We start from the raw sequence: 21,900 nt of genomic DNA, 5'->3' as shown, positions 1-21,900 counted from the left end.
TTGGCCAGATTTACCATTCTGCTATTAATGGGTTGTTTCCCAATGTTCTGTATCCACCAACACTGATGCCATAAATACTCTGGCATGCAACTCTTCACACATTAACATTTGTAGAGTAAATATTTTAAAGTGGGTGGGGTGGCTGGCCACAGGGACCAGCCTGTAATCACCAATTCTAATTACCTTCTCTCAGGTCTTCCTTGGCCTCACCCTCTACATTTCATGACACAGAGGACAGCTCCTGCCTTCTGAAACTCCTTCCTCTCCTGGATCTCATTCCACTTCCTGGATGGCTGCTCCGTCAAGAGTCTTCTTTCTGCTCCCAAAGGAGACATTCCCCAGAATACTTTCCTTCTTTCTCTTCTCTAGCTTGCATGATGCTCTCCTCTTCTCCTCCTTTATCTTCTCGAAGCCAATACCTCCTAAATCAACATTTCTAGCCTTCACTACATCTCAATAGCCTGCTGGACAATCCATCCTCAACATCTCAAACATCTGAAAATCAACAAATCCCAAAATGAACTAACGACCTTTTCCTCTAAGCCACAGTTTCCTCATCTGGAAAACAAAGGGATTGGACTAGACTTAATTTTTTAAAAAATAGGAGTCTAGAATGTACCAGAAGCTGTGGGGGATATAAAAGTTAATAAAAACATAGACCTTACATTCGGGGAACATACAATCTAAGGAGTAGGGAAGATACACAAACAATTACATAATATAAGGCAGAATAACATGCTAAAATAGACAAGAGAGGCTAAATCCGGCTTAGAGGCTTGAAGACAGCTTCATAAGAGGGAGTGTTTGGGCTGAGCCTTGAATGATAACTAGCATTTCAACAGGAAGAGAAAAGAAAGAATATTTCTGTCTAACAGTGCATGCAGCATAAACAAAGTATAAACTCAGAGAAAAATGGAAGTGCATGGTGCTGGTGGCTGGATCAGAGAACGCACGGAAGAATATACTAAATAACAAGACTGCAAAAAAAGGTTGGGACCAAAATCATAGAAGATACTGAATCCTATCATACGGAGATTAGGATTTCTCTACAGGCTTTATCTATGTGCCATCCCTAGTCTATTAATACCAACTCGGACTGATTGATAAGTGGCTACCTAGAATGCTATGCTAAAAAGATTTTAAACCTACTTGGAGACTCCCTGGGAAAGCGTGCCTATGACTGATTAGCACAGTCGGCCAGGGACAATATAAAGTGTATGCATCTATGTGTTTACCATCCCTGATGAAGGCAATAAGGAGTTACTGAAGGTTTTGGAGGAGGGGAATGGCATGATCCAACATGTATTGTACTTGTATCATTCTGGCAGTAAAGGGTCGAGTAGTAGGTCGAGTAAAGGATAGAGTAGTGTAAAGGATAGAGGAGAGGCGATCAATCACAAGGTTGCTCTAACAAGCCAGGTGATGATGATGACAATGATAAACAAGATGAACCAGGGCAGGGGAATCAAAGAGGAAAAGGAAGAGAAATGGAAGAGATGATGAAAGGCAGAATCAAGATGACTGAGACTATGATGATGAAAAGGAGGAAGAGGAGGGAACTGAGATGTATCGAGGTTTCTAGGGATTTAACCTGGGTCACTGGATGGATTGTGATGCCGTTAAATAAGATAAGAACACTGAAGGAACAGTATCATAGCAGTCCTTCCTTTTCATTCCAAATCCCCCAACCACTTTCCTTAGGATGCATGGCTTTCAAGCCCTCTTGAGTACACTGGGAAGAATAAAGCAGGATCTACATTGCTTGATGGCCCCAGCATTTATGTAACCCTACATATAAACCTACCTTTCTCCCTTTTGCCAGGGTACCAAGGAAATAACTATCAATATCTGATCCTAGAAACAGTGGGCTAAGAAACGTTTAAATATTCCTGCTCTCAAGACATGATGATTGTTCTCATTTTGATAGCACTTTCTTATATTCACAGCCCATTCACATACCTTATTTCACTTGATTCTCATATTTACCCTATAAGGTAAGAAGGGCAAAGACCATCTCTGTCTTACAGATGATAACAGCCATACTCATATTTACTAAACATTTGCCATGCACCACTATTCTAAACACTTCACATGTAGTCATGCATTTAATTCTTACAAGAACCCCATCAAGTAGATGCTACTATTAATCCCCATTTTGCAGATAAGAAAACAGGCCTAGAGGCTTTAGGTATACTGGTCTAGCAACAAACAAGACAAATAATGAACTTGAAAGACCTCAAAAAAAACAAAACAAAACAAATACCATGCCTAGCTATGTCAATTAACTTTCCCAGAGTTGCATAGCTAGAAAGCAGCAGAACTGGGATTTGAACCTAACTAGTCTGGCTCCAGAGCCTGCACTTTTAACTACCACACTCTATTTCTCATTATATAAGAAGACTGAGGCACAGAGAGGCTACCTGAATGGCCAAAATGACTCTGTTTTGTCAACCAGTTACTGATGAACCCACAACCAGGACCCAGGTCTGGCTAACCCTTAATCCAGTGCTGTTTCTATTACTCAACATCATTTACCAAGATGAACTAACCTCTACTACTGGGCTGACAGATTATTCTGACGTTTTTCTTCTTTGGCCTTTGTCACCTCTGCTAGACTAAGGTTCTAATTTTGATCCCTTGCCCTGGAGCCTCATACAACTGTTTACTAGTATCAGATGCAGGCCTCTATTTGGAGGCAGGAAATGATGGCCTCAGTTATATCCACAGCTGAGTGGGTCCCATTTCCAAACAACCAATATCTGTAAGCAACCCATACTGGCTCTACATGCAGGCTCATTAAGCACACACATCCCTGTGAACTGCCTGTGCAGGGCAAACAGCAAGTAATAGTGACACCAGGGCCAGACTCCTCTGTGGAAGACACGAAGCAAGGGCAGGAAAGTAAACTGAAAAAAACAGTTGCTATACCAGCCAGGTAAAGAGGTGGCCTGCAGGCCGGGCGCAGTGGCTCGCGCCTTTAATCCCAGCACTTCGGGAGGCAGAGGCAGGTGGATCACCTGAGGTCGGGAGCTCGAGACCAGCATGACCAACATTGAGAAACCACATCTCTACTAAAAATACAAAATTAGCCAGGCATGGTGGCTTATGCCTGTAATCCCAGCTACTCGGGAGGCTGAGGCAGGAGAATCGCTTGAACCCGGGAGGCGGAGGTTGCGGTGAGCCGAGATCGCGCCATTGCACTCCAGCCTGGGCAACAAGAGTGAAACTCTATCTCAAAAAAAAAAAAAAAGGTGGCCTGCAGCCAGGAGATCCTCACTCTCAAGAAGGCAATGAACAATGAGGCTCAAAAAACACAAGATTTCCATTTCTCTAATAGTGAGCAAGAAGAAAAGTCCATTTCCTTCACTTCCTTTCATGCCAGAAGGTTAGGGATAGAAGGAGGCCATGTGTGGTATTATAGAGAGATACTGAAATGGGAATGGGGAGACCCAGCTCTGCTTCTATTTAGCTGTGTGACTTTGGGTAAATGACTTCACCTCTCTGGGTCTCAGTTTGCTCATCTGGAAAACAAGGGATGAAGGAGAGACAAATTAGTTGATCTCAGAGATTTCTTTCAGCTCTGACTTGGTATCACTCTGCCATTTTAACAACCTGACAAAGTACAGCTAGAACATCCTGTGCCTATAGTCCACCAAAGGGGAAATCAGCTAGAAGCAAAGAAAAGAAGAATTAGATAAAACAGGCCAGATGTGGTGGCTCACTCCTATAATCCCAGCACTTTGGGAGGCTGACGCAGAAGAATCGCTTGAGCCCAGGAATTCAAGACCAGCCTAAGCAGTATGGCAAGACCCCACCTCTACAAAAAATAAAAACTAGCTGGGCATGGTGATGCGTGCCTGTGGTTCCAGCTACTTGGGAGGCTGAGGCAAGAGGATCGCTTGAGCCCAAGGGGACAAGGCTGCAGTGAGCCATATTCAAACCACTGCACTCCAGCCTGAGCGACAGAGCAAGACCCTGTCTCAAAAAAAAAAAAAAAAAAAAAAAATACATGAAACAAAAGCAACCTTTCTGGAGGCTGCAAATGAGGTAATATACAGGCAGCAGACTAAGTACCATGCCTAAAGCATAATTAACGTGTATTCAAAAATGTTACAAGTGTTATTACTACTAGTCGTCACTTTTCCGAGTGTACAAAGATAACCAGAAATTATAGTGAGTTTTCTCCTAAATTCGACTCTTTTTTGCCCATCTGACCCTGTTACACATTTCCAGCATTTAAAAGGCCTAAGGGAGGCCCTGAATGAGCAGGGGCACCAGCTGTCCTTAATGTCCATGGACAGTTATAACTGAAAAGCAAAAACCCAACACTAAGGAAAGAAGGGAAAGAGAAAATACAAGTGGCAAGAGCCAGGATTAATCCTCCGTTCACTGCAAACTGACTGTGGAAGAGGGGGATGAAAAAACAACAGGTGCAGACCACAATGTACTTGGCAAATTGTTTTTTAGGACAGACCCAAAGCAGGGAGTAAGACATTTGGGAAGATGATCCTAGCCTGGTTTCCATGTGTGTCCATCTGAGCAAACACAGCACTGGCTGTGAGATATGGCCAAACACTACCCAGCCGGTCAGGAGACCCTGTGACACGGCGGGCTTCACATTCTTCTCCACAAAGCTAACGCGGCCTTGGCCTGAAGGCCACCCCTGACTCTGATGACCAAGACAATACCCCCCCTGAAATTCCCCACAGGGCTGGGGGTCAATCAGTTCGCTTGGCTGAGTGGCCAGAAACCCCACATGCAAGCAAGGAAACATGACCTTGGCTTGGTGCTAGCTTGCAGGGCTATTCTGAGGAAAGGTGAACTTGAAAGCAGAGTAAAGTCAGCTGCTACGCAGCAGAAGAGAGATCCAAATGTAGAGGCGGCCCCTTTCCTCAGGGTGCCAACATTCCCTGTGGGGCTGGGGGTCCAGGAAATAGGAAGAAATACCCACATGAAGCAGCAGCCAGTAGCGGTAGCAGCCCAAGGGACCAAGTATGAAAGCACTGCTGATAATGAGGCACTTGTGCACATGACCCTGAGCAACATTCCTGCAGGGTGCAGAGAATAAAGTGACAGGCACACACACACACACTCAAGTTCCTGGAACTTAAAAAAGGAAACTCTTAACAAATGCAAACCAACAAAGAACAAGTGCCGATATGAAGAGGACCCTTTATTACAATCTTCCCTAGGTCTTAGAATGTGTGAACTTTCATAGCTTTTAATTTCCAAGCGCTGCTGTTTATTTGGGTTGCTGTTTGTTTAGAAATGCCCTCTAAACCAGCTCCTCTTCCAGGGAACCAGTTTATAGAAAACATGATCTTAGCCTTCTCAACTCTCCCACCTCCAAGGCTAAGAAACACCCTTCTTACCCACAATACTTGGGAATATGCCCAGAGGCCTTCCAATGGCCTTAGCAGGATACAGCACATCCCCCACATCTCAAAGCCTGAAATCACATGACCAAGGTCTAGGCCCCAGAAGGCTGCACTTAAAGAGGGCCTTCTCTAGTGATTGGATGCTTAGGCCCCAGAGCAGTCTTGAAAACGAGGCCGCAGAACAAAGTCTTGAAAAGGAGGAGAGCTGGTCTTAAGGAGAGAGGATTACCATATCCCAGAGATGTAAGAATAATTGGGTTTTTTCTGTCCATTTGCTGATGCGAAAAGCCAAGGCACAGTGAAGTCTTCTCCTGAAAGCAGTACAGTTTCCACTATACTGTGCTTCTCCTTCAGCTAAGATACTGGTCCACTTGAAACCTGCCTTTCACCCAGGAGCTCTGGGGGTGGCCCTTTCTCCTCTAATACTTATCTAACTCTGGTAATAGTTGGCACTGGAGAAGGTTACACTCCCCTTAATCAAAAGAAATAAATGAAAAAGTTAAAAAAAAAAAAAAAAAAAAAAAACTCATTCACCAGTCTATGCCCACCCCATTCCCCCAAACTCACTCCTTTCATACTTCTGTCACAAACTCACTGGTTTCCTAGACTACCAATCTCAAGACGATTTGCACCATGGAGCCAGCCCACTGATAAAGAGCAGTAATAATTAAGCCAATAGGTCCCCAGAAAGCTAAGCTTCCTAACAATGAGAGCCACCCTCTAAATTCTTTAAATCTTAGAGATGTAAGAAGAATTGCCATTTTAAACAGAATCACCCAGTCACCCAGAAAGGGCTGGATAATTTAAAGTATCTTCACATTACCCACAAACATGTCCTTAAGCCTCAAACAGTCAAGCAACCCTGTCCCGCAGAAATTATTACATGGGTGCTAACTTCATGGAACCAACACCTTTGCCCACTGCATACAATTATGATACCAGGGAAGATTTTCTTGGAAAAGCTTTCCTGTAGCAAATCCCTACCATCTTATTGCAACAACAGGCACCCAGGCTCGAAGCAGCAGCCATAGTGAGAATGATGATGACCGTCATCATCACCCTCACCATCTTAGTTGCCGACATCATTGTCATCATCATCATCATCGTTTAAATGTACTGAATGTTTCGGCCAGGCGCGGGGGCTCACGCCTGTAATCCCAGCACTTTCGGAGGCCGAGACGGGTGGATCACGAGGTCAGGAGATGGGAGATCATCCTGGCTAACACGGTGAAACCCCGTCTCTACTAAAAAATACAATAAAACTAGCTGAGCGAGGTGGCGGGCGCCTGTAGTCCCAGCTACTCAGGAGGCTGAGGCAGGAGAATGGCGTAAACCCGGGAGGCGGAGCTTGCAGTGAGCTGAGATCCGGCCACTGCACCCCAGCCTGGGCGACAGAGCAAGACTCCGTCTCAAAAAAAAAGAAAAAAAATGTACTGAATGTTTATGTGCCAGATACTATCTTAAATGCTTTATTAATATTCTCTCATTTTTCTCACTTAATCCTCACAACAACTCTGGTAATGTTCAAGTTTGATCATACCATTTTATGAATGTGGGAACACAGGCTCAGAGAGGTTAAGTAATTTGCCCACGGTCACAGAGCTAGTGGTAGAATTTGAATCTAGGCTTTTACCACCCTAGAGCCTATACTCTTACCCAATACACCACTATGATCTTGAAATGTTAAGTAATACTATTATTATTTAAAAACTGCTAACATTTATTTAGTGCACACAATAAGCCAGAAATTCTGCTAAATACTTGATTTAAATTATTTTATTTAACCCTCACAACAACCCTATTAGTATTCCCATTTTACAGATGCAGCTAAGTAACATGCCTAAGGTCACATGGTGATGGCGCTCAAACCCAAACCCAGGAAATATGGTCCAAAGGCTCTATCCACCAAGCTGAACTTGCATTAGGAAAATGAAGCATTTCTACTGCCCTACTTAAGTCAGGATCCCCGCTGTGTCCCAATCCAAGCCTACAATGTCCCAGCAAGAATTTGGCAAGTAAATGCCAATGAGGAAACTTATCTGGCCCTGATGTGTACATACCAGCCACTCAGATCTGATTAATGTAGGAAAAGAAGACCAAAACTCTTTATAGAAGTCTCTCTTTACCCCATTTTCCTTCAACCTGATTTCTGAAGAGAACACCTGACTACCAGCCTTTTTGCGCTCTGCCCAGAACATCTAATAAGTGTTTACCCAGGACTCCCAGAGCCATAGTTAAGGGCCTTAATGTGCAATCTGGCTCTGTACCTTATTTAATCAGCACCTGAATGAAATGTCTCTTTGCTAGCAACAGCCAGAGCACAGTCAGTCAGAGTCTTTCTGCAAACACAGCTGGTCGATTGGCAAAAACAATTCAATTCACAGGCAAAATACACCCTGACTTTATACCACTACTGGCATGTGATAGAGATGGGGAGACTGAAGGCATTTGGCTAGAATTAGGATGGTACCATGCTTCCTTTCCCCTCCAGATGATCTCACTCCTCCCTCTCCTACCCACCTAAACACATGGCCACAGGGCAGAGTTTGCACTGTTTTCGCCAAACAGGCCAATCCTGTCTGACTTCCTGGCTCCTGCAATATTTTCTTCCCTCAACACCACCCAGCTCAGAATAAAACTCTTATTATCCTTCCTCCCTCTGCCATTTCCTCCAGCAGCTACTAGACAGGAACCAAAACCAATCAAGAGATCCCCCAAACTCTCCCCTTCAGGATCTCATGCTGGTAACAGGTCCAAGTGCCTTGATGCCCATGAACTGACAGATGTACAAGCGCTGCCTTACGCAGCCAGGAAAGAGCTGAGTAAACACAGAGGACTGACCAGTGCCCAGAAAAGGGGTCCTCCCCACGCCTTCAGATTAACTGCTGCATCCAAGCACTGTGGAGGGAGATTTACATTAATATGAAACCCTGAGGGTCAGCACGTAGGGTGGCAAGGCATAGATAACTCCAGTTCTCCTGATCAGGGGCTTTGGGGGAGAGAAGAGGCCAAAACCTGAGCAAGGGACATGAGAAAGAACATCTGCTTAAAAACACTAGACACAGTCTACCAATTATATATAATGTTAGGGTAACAGGCCCTTTTTTAAAACTCATCCTCTCCCTGATGCCCAGTGGAGTCTGTCCACTGACACTTCAGTATGAACCTCTGAAATAAAACTGCTTTCTTCCTAATCCCCCCATGGCTATCATCTCCTCTGAAGAGATGGACATTTTGAATTACAGAAAGGATTGTTTTGGAGCTTGCAGTACTCTGGAAGGCGCCAAGCTTGTGTGGGGTGGATCAGGTGGAGAGACTTGGAAACAGGGAAGAAGAGATATGAAAAAGAAAGGTAGAAAGATGGCACCACATTTCATTAGTGCTGCTGTGAACTTTAGAGCAGTAACCATCCACGAGCCACTAAAAATCATCTACTGGTTGCAGGTGGGATGCCTGCTATCTCCTCATTTCTCATATTTAATGTCTGCTCACTTACGCCAATGTTCTGTGCCTCTGTCACTGACAGTGTGGGCCCTCCTTGGGACAGCACAGAGAACAAAATTTTCTATCTCATCCCCTATCAAGGATGCAAGGGCATCTGCAGTTCGCTTATCAACAGCCTAGAAATAACAGAGCATTCCTAGAGTTTCACTTAGTTGGCCAAGGGAGAAGACATCTACCCCTGATAATAAGAAGCAAATAATTCCAGGTTACAGTTGAGACACTTTTCTGTGAAGGAGGAAGCAACTCTGCGAACTTATGTTAGGATCTCTCAAAGTGAGGTCAAAGGCTCACAGGCATTAGAATCATCTGGGATTTTGTTATAAATGCAGATTCCCATCCTCATCCTAGACCTGCTCAGAATTGCTGTGAAGAGAGCTAGACATCTACATTGTAACAAGCTTCCAAGGGATTCTTTAACAAATAAAGTTTGACAATCACTGCTCTCCACATCCATCCGCTTCCTGTCCACTTGAACTCTGGGTAAGTGAACAGATACTAAATAGGAGAAATGGGGAGATAGCACATAGCCTTTGCACTTATTGTTTCTTATGCCTAGAATTGCTTTCCTTCCTCCATCACCCAATGAACTCCTACTCATTCAAGTACATTTATTGAGCACCTACTAGACCCAGTCTCTGTTCTAGACACTAAGAGAACAAAAACCAAGGGTCCTTGCTTTCATGGAGCTAACATGAGCCAGCTCAAATGCCACCTCTTCTAGGAAGCTTTCCTTAATTGCATTAGGGGAAAAAAAAGACCCCTGTCCTGTATGCTTCGTTCAAACCTGTTACTATACATGTAATGCTGTAATTTAGTTGATCTATTTCCTTGTCCATCTCATCAAAACTGTGAGCAAAATGAGGGCAAAGGCTACTGGTTTTTTTTTTTTTTTTTTTTTTTGTTTTGCTTTTGCTTTAGAAGGTACATCAGCAATGACTGCTTCTTATTTCTCTTTGAATCTCCAATGCCTGGCACCAATGTCTGGCACACAATAGGCATTCGATAAATATCTGTTGAGTGAATGCAAGAAACAATAAACTCCCACAAACATTTAAAACAAGAGTCCTGCAAACAGAGAGTTAGCATGCAACAACCATGTGTCAACATTCCCTCTTGTTAGTCCCTGCAGATCTTAGAGACTGGAAAGGGGGGGATATAGAATGACTGGAAGGATATATTCCGTATATCACTGGAAGGTAATAAAGGTGGCCTGGTTGAAATACTCCATTGACATAACTAATAGTCACCAAACAAGCCACTGGAACTCTACAGCTACCTAAAAACCCTCTTCACAATAACTTGGGGCCCTCATCCTCTAATATGAATCACACTATTTAACAGGTATTGAGACGGTGCCAGAAGACTTAATGCCTTGCCCACAGATCACACAGACTCATGCTCAGTTAGGACGGGCACTGAAACCAACTTCCCACCTAATTACTTCAGCCACTACATAATGTCTCTACAAGTGGGGTCCAAGGCTGACCAGTTTTAGAATCACCCAAGAGCTGGTATAAATGCAGATTCCCATCCTCACCCTAGACCTGCTCAGAATCACTATGTGGAGAACAAGGTATCTGCATTGTAACAAGCTTCCAAGAGACTCTTTTACAAATAAAGTTTGACAATCACTGCTCTCCACATCCATAGTCTCTTCGTGTTCACTCAGCCAGTTACTGGCAGGGAGAAGAGCACCTGAGACAAGACATTCTCAATTTAACAAAATATATGAAAGACCGGGAGAAGCAGAGAAACCTGGCTCTTCATTTCAATGAGGGACAACAATGAGGTATCCACTGAAAAATACAAGAGGAGAGAAAAAGGAAAAGTGAGGCTCTGGTTTAATAACATTTTTTATTTATATGATATTAAGAAGCAAGAAAGTTGGCATGTCCAAGAGATTAAGATCAAGATCCAACAGCATAATTTCCTGATTGGGAGAAAAGCAAACAGACACTTTGGGCCAAGCGTGGAGATTCTAATAACCAGTTCTTTGTGATGGAAATTCTACAAAAAGATGTGTGAGCAGGACCTGAGATCGCCTCACTCCTGTGGCTATTTCAAAAAACAGGCAGAGGCCGGGCGCACTGGCTCAAGCCTGTAATCCCAGCACTTTGGGAGGCCGAGACAGGCGGATCACGAGGTCAGGAGATCGAGACCATCCTGGCTAACACGGTGAAACCCCGTCTCTACTAAAAAAAAAAAAAATACAAAAAACTAGCCGGGTGAGATGGCGGGCACCTGTAGTCCCAGCTACTCGGGAGGCTGAGGCAGGAGAATGGCGTGAACCCGGGAGGCGGAGCTTGCAGATAGCTGAGATCCAGCNTACAGGTGTGTGCTACCACGCCCAGCTAATTTTTGTATTTTTAGTAGAGACAGTGTTTCACCATGTTGGCCAGGCTGGTCTTAAACTCCTGACCTCAGGTGATCCACCTGCCTCGGCCTTCCAAAGTGCTAAGATTACAGGCGTAAGTCACTGCACTTGGCCAGAAATTCATTTTTTTAATATTAAAAAATTTCCTTAACTTTGGGTCAAAGTATACAAAATGTATCTATCTGTTTATTTAGAGACAGTGTCTTGCTCTGTTGCCCAGGCAGGAGTGCAGTGCTGCAATCAAAACTCAGTGCAGCCTTGAATTCCTGTGCTCAAGCGATCTGCCTCAGCTTCCTGAGTAGCTAGGACTACAGGCATGTGCCATTACACTTGGCTAATTAAAAATAATTTTTTCGTAGAGATAGAACTTAATGTTTTTTTTTTTGGAGACAGAGTCTCGCTCTGTCACCCAGGCTGGAGTGCAGTGGCGCGGTATCAGCTCACTGCAACCTCTGCCTCCCGGGTTCAAGCGATTCTCCTGCCTCAGCCTCCCAAGTAGCTGGGATTACAGGCGTGTACCACCATGCCTGGCTAATTTTTTGTATTTTTAGTAGAGAGAAGGTTTCCCCGTGTTAGCCAAGATGGTCTCGATCTCCTGACCTCGTGATCCACCTGCCTTGGCATCCCAAAGTACTGGGATTACAGGCGTGTGCCATCATGCCCGGTCGGAAGATTCTCTTAACAGGAACATAAGGCCACCAGTGGAGAAAGAGAAAAGGAAAGCAGAAAGTCACTTCCACCAATCAATCAGTCACCATTATCCAGTACACATTAAACAATTAATGTGCATATACAGTATTATATTCAGCTCTACAAGGAGTTACAAAGGAAAAACCCACTATTCCTTTACTTTAAAAAAGTGTTCCCACTAATGGTAGAGAAACATTAAAGAAAAATGCAAAAAAAAAAAACAAGTGATCTGGCCAAACACAAGATTACCTACATGCATACAAAGGTATTCATCAAAGAGCCCAACATTCTGACAAGTATTCAGATGGCTGAGAAAGGAGGACAAAAAGTGTTACTTGAATGACTGGAATAACTGGAGTCAGGTCAGGCTCCTCTGGAAAGGTTTCTTCAGGGGAGTATTTACAGAGGGGAGGAAACTAAAAACAAGTCCCACAAAGACTGAGAAGAAGGTGGCACATGTGTGGCAAAGGAATAAAAATTCTGGGAGCTTGTGGATCATCCACTGAGTAGAGGCCAGCAACATACTGTTTTTTTTTGTTTTTTTTTTTTTTGAGACGGAGTCTCACTGTGTCTCCCAGGCTGGAGTGCAGTGGCGTGATCTCGGCTCACTGCAAGCTCCGCCTCCCGGGTTCACGCCATTCTCCCGCCTCAGCCTCCCAAGTAGCTGGGACTACAGGCGCCCGCCACCGTGCCCGGCTAATTTTTTGTATTTTTAGTAGAGACGGGGTTTCACCATGTTAGCCAGGATAGTCTCGATCTCCTGACCTCGTGATCCACCCGCCTCGGCCTCCCAAAGTGCTGGGATTACAGGCTTGAGCCACCGCGCCCGGCCCATACTGTTATTTAATAGCAAGCTGACTTGTATTAACAGGTGCAAGGCATGAAAAGACTGGGAAAAAAATATTTCCTCTCTGCTTGGTGTGGGCTGGACCTCTGATAAGTTTACAGTGTCCAGTTTTATAGGCCATGCATCAGAAAGGTATCCAGACACAGGCAAGGATCCAGAGAAAAGTAACAAAAATGATTAGAGGAATGCCTTCTAGAAGCTATCAAGATAGGTGTAAGGAGTTGAGCTTTGTCGGTTTCTGAGTATGAAGTTAAAACTATATTGGTCATCTGCCATCTTTGACCAGTTTTGCCCAGCTTCTCTGTTTAAGTGACCACATAATTATTCAGAGAATTCAAGTGCTTCATTTCCACATGGCCCGTTTCACAGAGAAGACTGAGATAGCAAAAGGTTAAATAGTTTGCTGAGGTTCCTGTAGCAAGCCATGAGCAAAACTAGCATCATAATTTTAAATCTCGGGGCTGTCTGAGGTTGTTTAATTCACCGATCTACAGCACCTCTCTTTATATGGACACCCCCAAAGACTGTAACAATGGAAGATGGAAAAATTCTCTGCAAATTTCCTTGGGGGGAGGAATAAACTAAAAAGGAATGTCGTGTCTCACTAGTGAGGCCCCTATAATCATCATCTCCTTGTATCCCCCTGGACTGATGACACAGGACACAGTCCATCTGATAAGCTGTCAGCAGATGGCTGGATCCCTTATTGTACCCATTACCCACCAACGTCAATTCCAAGCAGGAATGATAATCAGTGCTCCAGACAACAGATGGAGAATGAGGAGGTGTGTCTGGTCTGAAGTCAAGGGGGAAAACAGAAAGCCAAGTTTCTCAAATCCATCAGGTTTTCTCTAAAACAAATTCATCGCATAACAACTGGAATGCAACAGTGTATATTCAGCGAGTTGCAACGGGTTTCACGAAAAGCTCAGGACTTTCTGAGTGTGTGTCATTCTACACTTTTAGCAAGGAGGGAGGAAGTAAGAAAATCAGTGAACCCAAAGCGGGTAAGCCATATTTGGTTGAAGTTAGATTTCTAATATATTGTAAAGAAGACAAAAAATCAAATAGCTACAGCAACTCTAAAAAAGGATGGGATTCAGCATTACTCACTAAAAACCAACAGCTTGGGACTAAGGGGTCAACAGCACCAATTATTCTTTGCCAAATGTCCAGCCTGGATACAGCCTGCCTTATGCGCATAGACATCGAGGGTTAAACGGCATATGCTGCACCCCACTAAGTTCTGTGCCTAATCAGGAGATGCTGGCACAGACACATACAGAACCAACAGGAATTGGACAATTAAACAAGACATCCCAAATGGGATCTTTTCCTTAAATTTCTAAGACAAAGACAATATAACTGCACTCAAGGAGGGTAAAGGGCCACTAAATTAAGACCAGCAGTCTTTACAACCATCAGTCAAACTGTCCAGCATTTTAACCCTTCTGCTGAGAAACTGTAGATTTTTAAGACTTAAATAGCTATGAGAACCTCTTCCTGCTAAGCCCAGATTCCCACTGTGGCAGCTCAGTTCTAAAGCCACCTGTGCCACTAACTTACTGGGTGATATTTGGTAGACAGTACAGTCACTCCATAAATTCACTCCCTGTCACCCATACCTGCCAAAATCATAAGCAAAAAGGGACTAGCCATGCTTGAAGAAATACTTATTGGTATAATTGATAGACACCACTGATATTTAGCAAGGGGTTTAGCAACCATGTGCTAACCTTGGTGCTTGCTGATCTTGAGAACACTCAAATTTTATCTCTGGCTGGAGACTATGAGATAGTGCAACGTCAACCATACATGCCTGGATCAGTCTACAGTCCCAGGACACGTTTGAGAAATCAGACAAGGCCAAAAAGAAACCTGACAGGATGAATATTAATCAATAACAGAACTTGGACACAAGTACTGCCCTTCCTTATGCTACTGAAGTTGGCAGTCACCCAAAGGCAGCATGGCTATGAGGAGAGCCTGTGTAACAAGGCCTTGGGAATGACTATTTTGCAGACTGAAAAATGAGATAGGAAGACTAACCAATTTCCCTCCAACTTATCTATTTCCTGGCCTAAAGCAATACCTCACTTGTTACAAACTTACACTGACTCTCTGAGGAAGGCCTTTTTATAAAGCCCAAACTGAGTCATCCTGTTGAGAGACACACATCAGACATGTCTCTGCTAAGTTATCCCTTTCACTTCAGCTAGTATCTCTCTTTCCTTGTTAGGACTTCTAAATTCCACAGAATTTGCCACTACAACATAGCCTAATTCAGCTAGTTCACTTGCTAAACATTTCTTTGTATATAGCATCTGCTCTTTGGAATATATGCTGTTGCAGGAAACATTTTAACATCCCTTTCTCCAGGCCTAAGCTAAATGTAACAATGTATATGAAAGTGCCTTGTAAACAGTAAGTGCTAGATGAATGCAAGGTATTATGGTATGCTGGGTATACATACTATTATTGGTCATTGCTGCAACCAAGTCAGAAAATTATTTCCAACCATCTGCTGTTAATTTTTTTTTTTTAGGACTCATCAAATTTAAAAAATCCATAGATTCCTGCTTCCCAGGAAAAGCCATATGGAGGGTATAGAAAGTTGGATTAATCAGAGGCTAGGTCTCCTGGTACGCCAGGGGTTACTATTTAAATGATACAAAGCAGTGATATAGGAGAAAAGGGCAAAGAAGCATAATTCTGATGGGGCTCAAGAACTCCTTGGCATGGCTCTGTTCCATGCCCCCATCCTAAGGCTTCAAAGTCCTAAAGTGCCATCATCCTCTGCATGTGTTCCCAAGTATGGCCCAGCTGAGTTTACTTTACTGGAGAGACACAGGGAGAAAACAATGAATGGGGACTGGCCACCTGACTTCCACAGAGAAGAAACTAGCTTCCTTTTTTTTCCACACAGGAGGTCAAAAGCATTTCAGGATAGCTCTCTGTTGCATACTCATCTACGACTTATGGGGACAAGAATCACATAAACTGTCAAGAGCTAGGAGGGCAACTCTGCCTCATTTTATAAGTAGGCAAACTGAGGACCAGGATTAGTACTTTCTCCAAAGTCACACAATGAATTAATGCCAGCCACTAGGTCTCCAGAGTCTTCTAAGAGCCTCTAAAAATCTTTCTGCTAAAAACCATGGTGTTGCCAGTCTTGACGTCATCACACTAGCAGCAGCCAGGCTGAATTTAGTCCTTTGTTGACCTTGTAGATATATGGTTGCCAGAGCCCTCAAGACCACTTTGTAGAAGATGCACCCTTTGACCCTCACCACCTGCCATCCTTAAAAAAAAGCACTCCTGTCCCGACAGCCTCACACAGCATCGGCTGAGATGCGTTGTTTCCTATCATTAACAAAAAGCCCATTCATTAAAAAAAGAAAGAAAGAAGACTGGCTCAAATTTACACAGAAGGTCTAGCTAGGGCAGCCCTGGACTTCCTGTGAATGGCATCACTTCCCAAGAAGCCCTTTCTTAAAAAATGCTGCCCACTCCAACCCGGATGCTTACGCCACCCAATCAAAAACAGCCGCTTTATTCCAAAGCTATCCACACCTTCTTACCATATCTGCAAGAAGGGAAGAGGCCGGGGTCATTCACCACATCCAGGAGCCTGCAATCAAATGAGTTCCTAGGAACACAGTGCAAGTATCCAAGCCATGAGTAGACAGCGTGGTGCTCAACTGCCTGACACTTCCCACAGGACTGCCCCACCACCCACTGCCACCCTCACTTTGGGGGTGACAGCTTACAACCTCAAGGTGGATGAATTTGCTTTCCAACCCAAGCACTAATTCACCTTTTGGCTGCAAGCAAATGACCTGTCATTCATAAACCCCGCCAGGCCTGTAAAATGGAGATAATAATCTCAACCTCCTGCCCCAAGCTAGGCTGTCACAAGTCTCCAAAGAATAACCTTCTACAAACATAAAGACAGTAATGATGCTAATGACAGGTTTCAAAACTGCCCCTGAATAAAACACACTGGGTTTTCCACAGTCTGAAATCTAAAAAAGACTGATTGCTCTCCCAGTCTCCTCTTCATCCTCCTCTATGATTTTATAGCTTTAGAACATCTCTCCACACAGGCTGAGTACAGACAGTCTCACTCTTGGTCCTCACCCAGATTATTTTTATGTATCTGGCAACTTGCCTTTTCAATCCCATTTGTTTTCCTTAGCACTGCTAATGGGTGGAAGTCGAGGAGGTAAAGAAATCAGCTTCCTAAGCACCCTTGGACTATGACCACAGGAGACAGAATGACAGTGATAAGATGGAGAGGTTTGCAAAAAAAGAAATACCCTCTCACCATAACGATCACCAGCCCAAAGTTCACAAGTCAGCCTGGGAACCTGCTTCAGAACTCACTTAGTAGGAGCTTGGTGCTGCTCCAATGCCTCAAAATGAAAAGGCAGACCTCACTCTAAGAGCATACACTCCCAAATGAAAGAGTCTTTAAGAGAAACCTGTAAAAGTATTTCCCCAAAGTACCACAGTGTAGATGAGAAAGTTTATGTGACCACCTCCAGGAAAGAGTGTCACCAGGCCCCGGGGAAATTAACTACCACAGAAGGCAAGGGAGCTGGGTCATGGTCCACTGATGTGATTCAGAAAGGACACCTGGCTGGGGCTGGACTTCCTGCTTGTGAAAGGCCAGGGCAGGGCAGGGCTGGGCTGGGCTGGGAGGTGAGGGGCAGCCAGTGTGAGTGCCAGTCGTTCCTAGGGTTAAGGCACAAGGTTCCTCACCTCCACTGTGGGGCTGACGCATTGTGCAAAGGTGAAAGAAAGCCAAACCTGAAATCGGCACAAAGGCAGCCACTCGCTGGAAAATCATTTTTAAGGGTCCCACTCCCCGCCAGGATGAGATGCTGTACACTATGGAGTGTCCTGAGCACACAAATGACTCTTATCACTTAGGCTGCCTAGGAAAAAGTCAACAGACTCACATGCATCATGGTGACCAGGTGACAGGGGTTGAGCAGGTAGATGACGGTCTTGGTGGCGAACTTAAAGCCCACCTCCACCCCGAAGGTCAGGCACAGGGCTACTAAGAGCAGATTCTTGCTCAGGCTCTCCTTGCCTTCCTCTGGCCGCTGGGTCACCTGCTCTGGCTGGCTGCCAGGGCTACCCCTACCGTCCTCCTTCGTCTGCCTCAGGATGTGCCGCAGGGCCACCAGGATCTCCAACAGGGCCAGGGTCAGGACCACCACACTTTCCAGCAGCCGCTGCTGCCAAGAGAGGAAGGCAGCACAGTCGGGGCCCCCATTGCCTGCAAAACTGGGGTCCACGCCCCCATAGAGCCAGTCCAGGAGGCTCTGGTAGCTATACCGGGACATGATGCAAAGTGGTTCCCCTTGACCACAGTGCAGGAGGCAAGAGTGAGATGGAACACAAGCCCAGAGGGTTGCCCGGGTGGTGGACCATGTAAGGCGGGCACACCCCACAACCCCCCTCCAGACACCAGGGCACCGAGAGTAGGGGAGGGGAAGCTACACGCAAGGCCCGGGGTAAAGTGCTGGCTCTAACTTGTCCCCACGGCTGTCTGGGGGAGCCCCCCGCGCTTCTCCAGTGGCCACCAACGAGGCAGGGTTGAAAGGAGCCGTTGGCCAATCTAAAAGGAAGGAGAGGAAAAAAAAAAAAAAAGGTCTCAAAGAGGCAATTGCATCGGGAATTAGGAAGCGGGAGGGGTAACTAGCGAGGGAAGAAAAGGGGAACGGGGCAGTGGCGAAGCAGGGGTCAGGGGAAGCCGGAGGCCGAGAGGGTCGGGGCGGGGGCCAAGGAGACCCGGCAGTGCTGCGGCAGCGAACCGGGAGCCAAAAGGGGTCAGAGCTAGGGGACACGCGGAGGCCAGGAGAGGAGCTAGCGGGGCCAGGCAGGCGGGGAGGGCGACGGGGATGGCAGGGACGCCGGACTCCTCGTCTCACGCACTCGCCACAGAGGGATCTCTTACTCCTGCAACCGCGTGGCCGTCTCTGCCCCCAGCTAGCAACTTCGCCGCCGACGGGCCCCTCCAGCCAATTTAGAGCGGTCCTGGTCCAGCCTCCCGCCCCCGGGTACACCCCCAAACCCCCAGCTCCACCCTCCGGCCCCAGACGCCCGCCCTCCAGGCAGCACCACCCCCAGCCCGCGGCCCGCCCGGGACCTGCCCCCCTCGCGCAGGCAGCGGCGGGAGGAAGCCGGAGTGAGGGCGGGAGGCCGGGCCAGCCGGAGGTTGGACTAAAGCCGGCCCCCTCCCTCCGCCCCGGCGCCGCAACCTCCCGCGCCTCCCGCCCGGCCCTGGGGATCAGTCGCCGCGCCCCTCGGGGCTTCACTCACCGGCAGCTCGGCCCGCGGCCCCGGCTCGGGCTACTGCTCCGCTCCCGCGCTCCCCGCGCCGGGCGCTCAGTTCCCCTGGCGGCCGCCGCCGCGGCGCACGGCTCCTCCTCCCCGTCTTCCTCCCCCTGCAGCCGCCGCGCTCGCTTCCTCCTTCTTCCCCTCCTTCTCTCCTCCCCCTCGCCGCTGCCACCGCCACTGCCTCCCTCCTCCCGTCCAGTTCAGCTCTCGCCCCACCACACGCCCTCGGGCCACGACTACTCCTCCTCGCCTCCTTCCCTTTTCTGCCTCTGGCACTCCCCTCACCCGTCCACCATTCACACCTCCCACCCTCCGCGGCTTCGGCTCTCCCTCCTCCTCCCTCCTCCGGCTCAGTCTCCGCCTCCTTCCTCCTCCTCCCTGGCCTGCCTCGTCTTCTGCACTCGGAGCCTGCACGCGTGCACAGCCACCCTCCTTCACAACCGTGTACAGAATTCGCCCCCTCGGTGAAGGCCTGTTGACTGGCTCCGCCTCCCGCGACCTGGTTCTCTAGGGCACTTCTTTCTATACTGGACACATAGTAGGCACTTAGCCGGCCCGCCCTAACTACTTGTGCAGCGAATAAGCCTTTCTAGTAATGAGCAGCTTGGCTTTGGGGTGTGTGCTGGGTATGGCCGGCTCCTCTTCGCGATTCCTCCTTTCTGCCACGACTCATGCAAGACCAGAAAGGCATCTTCTCTCCCCTTTCTAGCCACAGCCCCACTCCACACTTCGGTGCCTAGGACAGGGGCTTCTTTTCCCTGCTCCTCCCCCTCCTGCTCTGATCCAGTATTTTCTCTCTACCTCTTGCCACACAGACCACCCCTGCCACGCCCTCTCCCTCCCCCACTTCTCCCCTTTCTCCTGACAGGCCTTCAATGGTAGGCCAGTGGGAGGAAGAGAGGCTTCCCCTGACCTCTTTCCCTCCCCCTCTTTCCCCCTTCCCCCTCCTGAGAGCAGTTGCTTCCTAACCTATGCGTGGAAAAGCCAGCCAGGACTATATGAGTGTGGAGGAGCAGCTCTAAGCCCAAAACCTGGATGAGGGCAACTGACTGAAATAAAATCCCCTCTTCCTACCTGCTGCTTTTTACCCATCGGCTGTTTGCTTTTCTTGAAACAAGGGACAGTAAAAGGACCTTCTCAGGACCTACCTCATGTTGATTTAATATTTATTGAAGACTCACGATGAGTTAGAAGAATATCCAGAAAAACACAGTTAGGCACCTTGCCTAGGAAACACTTTTGGATGTTGGCTGCAAGCCAGGCTCAAAACATAAAATGCAATCTACTGTATTATCAGGCCATCGCCCTCCCGTTTTTTCCAAGTCTGGTTTTCCTAACAAGTACAGTCAGGTAGCCTTGTGTGGCTCCAAGTTTTGTACAACATCTACCATAGGCCTGATGTTCTCCAAGTGTCAAGAGGCGTTAGAACCAGAGCGACTCCATCTTGAATAGGGGCTGGGTTTTCCATCCCGGAAAACTCATGAATAATCCACCCCTTGTTTAGCATATAATCAAGAAATAACCCTAAGAATTATCTGTGGAGTAGCCATTCTTTATTCCTTTACTTTCTTAATAGACTTGCTTTGATTTTACTCCGAATTCTTTCTTGCCCCGAATTATTGCTCGAGGTCCAAGAACCCTCTCTTGGGGTCTTCATCCAGACCCCTTTCCGGTAATACAAGTGCCAATTAATAAAGAACAACAACAAACAAGGCTTAATTCAGAGGCTCACTAGTTCATTCTCCTTAGTTGTTTTGTTAAATCCTCAGCAACATAACCAAGGAACATTAAGGACAAAGCTGTGGAGCACCTAGCAATGGAATACAGCATCCCAAGACCTCAAGTTGCTATCTTCAAGGAAGCAAGAATGAGGGCATAGCACTTAGCCAATGGCTTCAGTAATCCCTCCAATTTCCACCTGAGCTTCTGTTGGGAATTTGGCCTAGACTGTCCTGAGTTTGCAGCAATGACTATGGTTAATAATGACTCTAGCCAGGCCAGTTTTCTATATTGAGCCATAAATTCCTTTTTCACAGGCATGTTGAAGAAAAACGCCAAACTCTGTAAAATATCTGAGGAGATTTATTCTGCACCAAATGTGAGGACCATGACATGTGACACAGCCTCAGAAGGTCCTGAGATCCTATGCCCAAGGTGATTGGGTTACAGCTTGGTTTTATACATTTTAGAGAGACAGGAGTTACAGGCAAAGATATAAATCAATACATGTAAGGTATACATTGGTCTTAGCCTGGAAAGGCAGGACATCTCAGGTGGTTGGGGGGAGCTCACAGTCATAGGTGGATTCAAAGATTTTCTGACTAGCAATTGGTTGAAAAAGTTAAGCTTTATCCAAACAGTTGAAGTCAGCAGAAACAAATGCTTGAGTTAAGATAAAGGGTGTTGTGGAAGCCAAGATTCTTGCTACATAGATGAAGCTGACAGGTAGCAATCTTCAGAGAGAATAGATGTAAAATCTCTTATTGGACCTTAAAAGGTGTCTGACTCTTAGTTAAATCTCTCCTGGATCATGAAAGGACCTGGAAAGGGAAGGAGATTCTCTACAGAATGTACATTTTCTCCACAAGAGATAACTTTGCAAGGCCATTTCAAAATATGTCAAAGAAATGTTTTTTGGGGTAAAATACTTTGATTGCCTTCAGGGCCTGCTTTCTGTCATGTGGTGCTATACCAGGGTCAGGTTAGAATTTGGTATCTTATTGTCACGAAAAGTCTGTTTTTTCAGTCTTATGATC

General features: G+C 46.2%; 1 protein-coding gene across 4 annotated transcripts in view; it reads right to left on the bottom strand.

Annotated features, from left to right (window-relative positions):
- The window catches only part of TMEM164 (transmembrane protein 164), a 184,737-nt gene extending 165,253 nt beyond the window's left edge, over positions 1-19,484 (bottom strand). The window contains exons 1-2 of one of the 4 annotated variants that reach the window (XM_025373155.1): positions 19,127-19,484; positions 17,758-18,422 (exon numbers count right to left, since the gene is read on the bottom strand). In XM_025373155.1, the coding sequence (XP_025228940.1) occupies positions 17,758-18,147 (390 nt within the window). In that variant the 5' untranslated portion in view covers positions 18,148-18,422; positions 19,127-19,484. Of the gene's footprint in view, positions 1-17,757; positions 18,423-18,739; positions 18,808-19,126 lie in introns of those variants that run through there. The other 3 variants (XM_025373154.1, XM_025373156.1, XM_025373157.1) reach the window with 3 other exon arrangements.
- Positions 19,485-21,900: the final 2,416 nt, after the last annotated feature.

Source organism: Theropithecus gelada, chromosome X (genome assembly GCF_003255815.1).
Source record: "Theropithecus gelada isolate Dixy chromosome X, Tgel_1.0, whole genome shotgun sequence".
NCBI classification, from domain to species: Eukaryota; Metazoa; Chordata; class Mammalia; order Primates; family Cercopithecidae; genus Theropithecus; species Theropithecus gelada.
The sequence above is the reverse complement of the archived record's forward strand: the minus strand, read 5'-3'. Positions and strand labels throughout refer to the sequence as shown.